General features: G+C 36.6%; 1 protein-coding gene across 1 annotated transcript in view; it reads right to left on the bottom strand.

The window, feature by feature from the left end:
• SIM2 (SIM bHLH transcription factor 2) overlaps positions 1-9,074 on the bottom strand; it is a 73,611-nt gene that overhangs the window by 51,659 nt on the left and 12,878 nt on the right. The window contains exon 3 of the mRNA XM_074533901.1: positions 8,569-8,658. Within this exon, the coding sequence (XP_074390002.1) occupies positions 8,569-8,658 (90 nt within the window). The remainder of the gene's footprint in view (positions 1-8,568; positions 8,659-9,074) is intronic.

Genomic DNA, 9,074 nt, shown 5'->3' with positions numbered 1-9,074 from the left:
CACAAACAGGTGGGGGATTGCTGCAGGAACACCCTACATCCAACCTCTTGTCAGGGAGGAAGGAAAACACAAAATGTCCCTGTGAGTCCTGCCTGGAAATTCCTCTGTTTATTTCTAATTACAAGGGGACAAACATCCTGCAAATGTCCAGAGGTGTCTTCATAAATATCCTGATCACCTACATTAAAAAATAATCTACAAATTCTTCTGGTGATGGACATTTCATTTTCAGAACATGGCAAAATTGCCAAGGGGCATCACTCACAAACCTCTCCTCATTGTTTTATCTTTGGTTAAGAGTGATTTTTTTTTTTCCTGTGAATGTTTTAAATGTTTTGCCCTTGGAATGAAAAAGCCATTTTTAGCTTAAAAAAAAAGAATTCATGGGTGGCTACGTATAAATTCCCAATAAATCAATAAAATAAATAAAAATAAATAAATAAATAAATAAATAATCAAAAAATATATATATATATCCTATATATATACCCTATATATATTCCTTCAATTTAGGGACTTCTGACATAAAATACCCCAATCAAGCTGACCAACCTCATCAGCTGTATTTGATGTTTTCTCTTAAAAACTGTAACTCATGGATGGCTCTTGCTTTTCCCAAACTCATCACTTATTTTTAAATGATTCCTTGTGGAAATTCACATTTTTTCCACAGGATTCAAAGGGTAAAATATCACAGTTTTGCCCAAAATCTCGCTTTTTTGTCCCAGGGTTTATGACTAAAATTCAAGCCTAAAATCCTTTGCAATAATGACTTTTATTACTTGTTGTAATCACTGAAAAGATTTTTATTCTGATGGGTTCATTTGCAGCCCCAGGAAAAATAGCAGGAGGCAAAGATACAGCACTGAATGTGGGGGTTTTGGATGAATTTTGAATGAGTTAGGGATGGGAACTCTGAGGTTTTCAGGTGATGTGATTTATTTTTCTTATCTTCTACATAGGCAAGACAGGTGAGTTCAGCTCACATTGTTACAGCATGGTTCAGAATGTCACAAAACCTTTAATTACAAGATTTTTTAAGGGTTTATTGACCAATAAAACAAAGGATGTTTATGTTTTTGACCCAATCCTTAAATATTTCACCTCATGGACCCATGTGAGCTTCCTTAGCCAGTCATGTTCTGACACACAAACCCACAGTGCTGCATTCTGAACTCCTTGTTTACCTCTGGAACTGCTTTTATTTTTATATCTTAAAATCTAAAACTCTAAACTGCCCTTTCCTCAGCTTAACCTGTCTCTGCTTTAAACCCCAAATCCCCATTGTCCCTTCCAGCCCCTCAGTTTGGAGCCTTTCCCAAGGCCTCAGATCAAATCCTGGGTTTCATTCTGAGCTTTGGCTGCCAGGCCCAAAGTTCTGAGGGTTCCCAGCATTTCAGATTCCATCAGAACTGACCCTGCAGTGCATTGTTTGTTCAAACAATACTTTAATAATGAAGCAGTAGATTAATAATGATTATTTTTTAGCCTGGAGAAGAGAAGGCTCCAGAGAGGCCTTCAATTCCTTGCAGGGCCTAAAGGGGCTCCAGGGACAGGGATGGAGGGCCAGGAGGCAGGGAATGGCTCCGGAGCAGGATTTGATGGATTTGGGGCAGGAATTGTCCCCTGGCAGGGTGAGGAACTCCTGGGTTCCCAAATCCCTTCTCCAGGAGCGGTCTGGGGGTGGCTGGAGCCGGGTTCAGGGACAGAGCTGAGCTCTGGTTGTGCCCAAGGGTTTGGAGGGGTGGGATTGATCCTGGCTGGAAGTTTGTCCCTCAGGATTGGGGATGCAAACCCAAGGATTGATACAGGTAAAATAAATCCTGGATTCCAGATGATGGAGATAATGGTTAGAGAAAGAGATTTTAATCAATCTGTTCTAAATCCTGGATTTCAGATGATGGAGATAATGGTTAGGGGAAAGAGATTTTAATCAATCTATTCTAAATCCTGGATTTCAGATGATGGAGATAATGGTTAGAGAAAGAGATTTTAATCAATCTATTCTAAATCCTGGATTTCAGATGATGGAGATAATGGTTAGAGAAAGGGATTTTATCAATCTATTCTAAATCCTGGATTTCAGATGATGGAGATAATGATTAGAGAAAGGGATTTTAATCAATCTATTACACAATGGAAGTGGTTGTAAGTTGTGAGGAATTTTAGAAGGAATTTGAGATGGGACCTCTGATTCATTTTTGATAATGTGATTTATTTTTCTTATTTTCAATATAGGCAGGAAGGGTGAGTTCAGCTCACATCCGCACTGCATGGTTCAGAAGGGCCCAAGACCCTCAGTTACAAGAACTTTTAAGGATTTATTAATCAATAAAACACTGCTAATAAAGATATTTATGTTTTTGGCCCAATCCTTAAATATTTCACCTCATGGACCCATGTACAGTGTGAGCTTCCTTAGCCAATCATGTTCTGACACACAAACCCGCAGTGCTGCATTCTGAACTCCTTGTTTACCTCTGGAACTGCTTTTATTTTTATATCTGAAACTCTAAAACTCTGAACTTTCCTTTCCTTAGCTTAACCTGTCTCTGCTTTAAGCCCCAAATCCCCATTGTCCCTTCCAGCCCCTCAGTTTGGAGCCTTTCCCAAGGCCTCAGATCAAATCCTGGGTTTCATTCTGAGCTTTGGCTGCCAGGCCCAAAGTTCTGAGGGTTCCCTGCATTTCAGATTCCACCAGAACTGACCCTGCAGTGCATTGTTTGTTCAAACAATACTTTAATAATGAAGCAGTAGATTAATAATGATTATTTTTTAGTCCGGAGAGGAGAAGGCCCCAGAGAGGCCTTAAACCCCCTGGCAGGGCCTAAAGGGGCTCCAGGGCCAGGAGGCAGGGAATGGCTCCGGAGCAGGATTTGATGGATTTGGGGCAGGAATTGTCCCCTGGCAGGGTGAGGAACTCCTGGGTTCCCAAATCCCTTCTCCAGGAGCGGTCTGGGGGTGGCTGGAGCCGGGTTCAGGGACAGAGCTGAGCTCTGGTTGTGCCCAAGGGTTTGGAGGGGTGGGATTGATCCTTGCTGGGAGTTTGTCCCTCAGGATTGGGGATGCAAACCCAAGGGATTGATACAGGTAAAATAAATCCTGGATTTCAGATGATGGAGATAATGGTTAGAGAAAGGGATTTTAATCAATCTATTCTAAATCCTGGATTTCAGATGATGGAGATAATGATTAGGAAAGGGATTTTACTCAATCTATTACACAATGGAGGTGGTTGTAAGTTGTGAGGAATTTAGAAGGAATTTGAGATGGGACCTCTGATTCATTTTTGATAATGTGATTTATTTTTCTTATTTTCAATATAAGCAGGAAGGGTGAGTTCAGCTCACATCCGCACTGCATGGTTCAGAAGGGCCCAAGACCCTCAGTTACAAGAACTTTTAAGGATTTATTAATCAATAAAACACTGCCAATAAAGATATTTATGTTTTTGACCCAATCCTTAAATATTTCACCTCATGGACCCATGTACAGTGTGAGCTTCCTTAGCCAATCATGTTCTAACACACAAACCCACAGTGCTGCATTCTGAACTCCTTGTTTACCTCTGGAACTTCTTTTATTTTTACATCTTAAACTCTAAAACTCTAAATTTTCCTTTCCTCAGCTTAACCTGTCTCTGCTTTAAGCCCCAAATCCACATTTTCCCTTCCAGCCCCTCAGTTTGGGAGCCTTTCCCAAGGCCTCAGATCAAATCCTGGGTTTCATTCTAAGCTCTGACTTACACCCCCAAATTCTGAGAGCTCCCTACATTTCACATTCCAAAAACTGAGCCCAAAATTGACTCTTTAAATTGACTTTAAAATAATAAAACCACCAGCAAAGAGTTGGGGGGCTAAGGCAGAGTCAAATAACCAAAATATGGATCCATAATTTGGAGTCTCACCCCCTGCTAGGCACATTCAGCTCTTTCAAAGCCGAAAATAAAACCCTGAAAACTTTAAAAATACAGAAATTCTACAGCTCAATTCATAAAGGTAAAGCCCTGTGCCTCAGGTTATTAAAGCACCTTCCTTGATGCAGTTTTTAATAGCTGTAAATACCAAATCTCAGCATTTCCTACTAACAGGGGGTTTATGAGCAACTCTGATTTATTTTCTTTTTTTTTTTCCAGCCAAGGAATGATTCATAATAAACACACAGGGCTAAGTGGATGGATTCTAGAGTAAATAATTACATATTTTACCTCTCATAGACTCATTGGAGAAAAGCAAAATAAACTCCTGGAAAAGTTCATTTGTGGTGAAAAATTTCAAAATTTATCAAAGATAAGTCTGGCTGCCTCATGGATCCAGAAAACTGCTGGAATAAGCTCCAGACCTTCAAATTAAATTAAAATTTGTCTTTCCACATTGTCCCCCGAGAGGATTTTCCTCTTTTTTGTGCCTTTGGACTCTGAGAGGGAAAAAAATTGGGGAATTAAAGCTGTTTGTTATTCATGGGGAAACAAAAGAGGCAAAAAAGGAAATTTTCTGTGCCAGGACTGGGATGAGCTGGAGGAAAATTCCTCCAGCAAAATTCCCAATTTTCCTGCTCCAGCTGGGAGCAAACCAAACTCCAAAGCCACAAATGAAGTGGCGGGGCCACAAATGAAGATGTAGATTTTTCAGAACCTCTTTTTCTGAGGCAAAACCGTGCTTCAAAACAATCCTTAAAGCTGGCTTGAAAAATTTATGGCTGGTTTAGCCAGCCTGGCTTTTGCTCAAGCTTTAATTTCTTCCTGCTCAAGTTAAATCCAAGCAGAAGATAAAGGCCACTGTAGCAGCCCTCCAAAAATAGGCTGCAAAAAATCTATTTAAATGGCTTTTTTTATTTAGTTGAACGATATATTTTTTAAACAAATGGCACTGGAGCAGGAAATTGATGTGTGGGCTAGTTAATTGTCAAATTATTTAATAAAAAGGCCTCTCTGTGCCCACTGTAAAGGATTTTTTTTTTCCCAGTCACCACCACTCTGCTCTCAGCTTGCTTTGGCTCTGTGAGGGCACTTGTTGGAAATATAACTTGGAATTAATTTTTTATTATATTATGGGGGAATTTTCTCCTCCTGCCCAATTCTGGTTGATGGCAGGGGCAGAAATGCCAGGATTTCCAGAGGAGTGGGAACAAAAACTCCTTTGGAGGCCCTGGGAGCTGGCAGGAACATCCCAGGGTAAAGGGATTTGTGTTTTGAGTGGTGGGAGCAGCCCAAAATTAGTGCAAAATGGTCCCTTCAAAAAGAGAATATTGAGGCAAGAGCAAGAACAGATTGGTGATAAATCAGGATGAAATTTTATAAATAATTTAAAATTAATTTCAATATTTTAATTATAAATAAATTTTGGAAATATATCCCTGTTCACTGTGAATTTTTATATTTTGAGAATCCCTTAAATTTCAAATCCCACAACTTTCAAGCTCAGTTTTCCAAATCTCTGCTGAAGTGAAAAATTTGGGATTTTGCTGATTAAACCTAAAATTCAAAAAACAACTTGGCCAAACCTTCTGATTTTCCTTGCACTTAGAATTTATAGAAATTTCCATGCACATGGAATTCAGTGAGTGCGGATGACCAGGAGGGATAAATAAGATTAAAACTGGTGTGATATGTGCCAAAGTCTGTTTAGTGTCCCAACGATCCCATAATTCTTTAATTGTCCCTAATAACTGGGTTAATATTAAGAAAAATTCATAAAATAATAATGATAAGACGACTAAATAATAATAATAATAATAATAATAATAATAATAATAATAATAATAATAATAATAATAATACCACCACCACCAAGACCTACAAGATCTGGTGGCTTGATACCCCCTTCAAACAAACAATTTCTGGGCAAAAAATGGAAAATTTTGAGAGAAAAAAAATACAGGACAGGGAATTTCTGGATGGATGGGGATGCTCAGTGCTTTGGGATAATGGCACTGATGAAATGGATGGATTTGAGCAGGTAAAATCCTGAATCCTTCAGGATTAAAAATTCAGGATGGGAGAAACCCAGGCTGGAAAATGAGTAGAAAATAAGGTTCTTGTGGAGGGAAGTTTATTTATTATATTATTACTTATTATTATATGTCAAGCAAAGTAAGATTTAAATGGATTTGAACATGAATTAAATGGTTTGGAACAATTAAAACTGTACCAGAACAGAGTGAACAAACAGCACTAAGAATGTTTCCTGCTCATATTTTTAAAATTAACAGGTAAAAAAAAAGTATTTATGGTGGCTGTTGATTCCCAAAATGACTTTTTCTAGGAGGAACAGGGGTTTGGAAGTGTTTTTTTAGGGTTTATATCCTTGTTTTCTCTACCCCTTGAGTTCTATTTTCCCTCATAGCCACTAATTCTAATATCACTGTTATAAACACACATCCAAAGAATTCCACTTTTTTTTTTCAATTAATAATATTCATTACTACCAAAAAAAATTAAGGTACACAAATAATCCCCACCATTAAATTCCCCCTCTCTGTTTATGGGAACAGCCACAGGCTAAATAATTCAGAATATTTCAGAATATTCTCCTCTCTCTCACCTTCATCTCCTCTGCTGTTTGGGCTTTATTTCAATTCATTTATTTATTGATAAATGTTTGATACACAACTGAACCCTTTGGTTCCTTGCAAGTCTCATCCAGGGGTGCTGAAATTAATGAGGAATTTTTTTAATTGGACTTTGGCAAATTTAGGTCAGGTGCTACCGGTGAATTTCAGTTACAAACAAAGGCATGGAAAGCCCAATTTCTAATTTCATTTCAATTTCTACAATAAATTCAGGCTCTTTGCCCCTTGTTCCTATCCCAAGAAGGTAAAAAAAAAATTAGAAATGTCCATCTAAGAGGAAAGAAAAACAAAACCATAAAACCCCCTCATGGTTGTGGTGCAGAACAGCAGTAAACTGAGTTTTATGAGTTCTATCACAACCATATAAAATGCTTTACTGAAAAGAGCACTGAGCTGGAAAAACTCAGGAAAAACTGCCCTGAATTCCATGTGAACACTCATAAATCTGCCCCCCTTCTCCTTTTTATATATTTTTATTTTTATTTTTATTTTTTTTCCTCCTCCTCCAGCGCATTGACCATAAACCCCTGTTCAGATTTCTCTGCCTTTCATGGGCAGCCTCAGTATCTGACACAATCTCAGGTTCCCAGAGTCAAATTCTGATTTTATTTCAGATAATTGTAAAATTATTTAATAAAAAAGCCTTTCTATGCCCACTCTGAAGGATTTTTTCCTTTTTATTTTTATTTTTTTCTCCCCTTCCACTGATTTACCATAAACCCCCTGTTCCACATCAGATTTTTCTCCTTTTCATTGGTAGCCTCAGTATCTGACACAATCTAAAGCTGCCAGAGTCAAATTCTGAGTTTTATTTCAGTTAATTGTCAAATTATTTAATAAAAAAGCCTTTCTGTGCCCACTCTGAAGGATTTTTTCCTTTTTATTTTTATTTTTTTCTCCCCTTCCTCTGCATTTACCATAAACCCCCTGTTCAGATTTCTCTGCCTTTCATGGGCAGCCTCAATATCTGACACAATCTAAGGCTGCCAGAGTCAAATTTTGAGTTTTATTTCAGATAATTGTCAAATTATTTAATAAAAAGGCCTTTCTATGCCCACTCTAAAGGAGTTTTTCCTTTTTATTTTTATTTTTTCCTTCTCCTCCAGCACATTCACCAAAAGCTCCCTGTTCAAATTTCTCTGCCTTTCATGGGCAGCTTCAATATCTGACACAATATTTTTATTTTTATTTTTATTTTTATTATTATTTTTTTATTTTTATTTTTATTTTTTATTTTTATTTTTATTTTTTATTTTTTTAATTTTTTTTTTCTTCCTCCTCCAGTGCACTTACCATAAACCCCCTATTCCACATCAGATTTTTCTCCTTTTCATGGGCAGCCTCAATCTCTGACACAATCTATTTTTTATTATTATTATTTATTTATTATTTTTATATTTTTTCTTCTCCTCCAGCACATTTTCCATAAACCCCCTGTTCCACATCAGATTTTTCTCCTTTTCATGGGCAGCCTCAATATCTGACACAATACTTTTATTTTTATTTTTATTTTTATTTCTATTTCTATTTTTATTTTTATTTTTATTTTAACTTTTTATTTTTATTTTTATTTTTATTTTTTTCTTCCTCCTCCAGCACATTTTCCATAAACCCCCTATTCCACATCAGATTATTCTTCTTTTCATGGGCAGCCTCAATATCTGACACAATCTCAATCTGCCAGACTCAAATTCTGATTTTAGTTGGGTTTCAGGCCCTGCAATTTGCAGTATTTTATTATTTATGGCCTTTCTGAAAGGTAATGAGCAGTAAAATACAATGAACAAGGACAGAAATAAATTCAGGCTGATGTGGTGGCAAGGAAAAGGAAATTTGAGTCTTTTCCCAAAGCCCTTTGCAAGGAGAAAAAAGCTTCAAACAGCCCTGAAAAAAAAATAAAATTACTTTATATAAAAGCAAGGCAGCAGTGTGAGGGTCCAAATGTGTATTTTGTGTTTTATTTTATTTTATTTATTTTTTAGGAGTCAGAGCACATACCTGGGACAGGCCAAGGTGCACAGATGCTGTTTCAGAAATGTACATTATTTTGCCATCGGATGCCACGACGAAAACAAAACCATCCAAAGTCTGAAATGAAGAGAAATGCACAGGGTAAAAACCAAAAAATCTGTTTAAAGCATTTACAGTGGGGAAAAAAATGGATTTTTGGGGGATGATTTCTGACTTCAGCAGCAGCAAACAGCAAAATTTAAGGAATAAAATAAAGGTAAAGGTAAAGGTAAAGGTAAAGGTAAAGGTAAAGGTAAGATAAAGATGAAGATGAAGATGAAGATGAAGATAAAGATAAAGATAAAGATAAAGATAAAGATAAAGATAAAGATAAAGATAAAGATAAAGATAAAGTTAAGATAGAGATAAAGAGATAGAGATAGAAATGAGAGAGATAGAGATAGAGATATAGAGATAGAGATGAAAATAAAAATAAAAATAAAAATAAAAATAAAAATAAAAATAAAAATAAAAATAAAAATAAAAATATAAAT

Source organism: Zonotrichia albicollis, chromosome 2 (assembly GCF_047830755.1).
Source record: "Zonotrichia albicollis isolate bZonAlb1 chromosome 2, bZonAlb1.hap1, whole genome shotgun sequence".
Lineage (NCBI taxonomy): Eukaryota > Metazoa > Chordata > Aves > Passeriformes > Passerellidae > Zonotrichia > Zonotrichia albicollis.
This window is presented reverse-complemented; position numbering and strand designations above follow the sequence as displayed.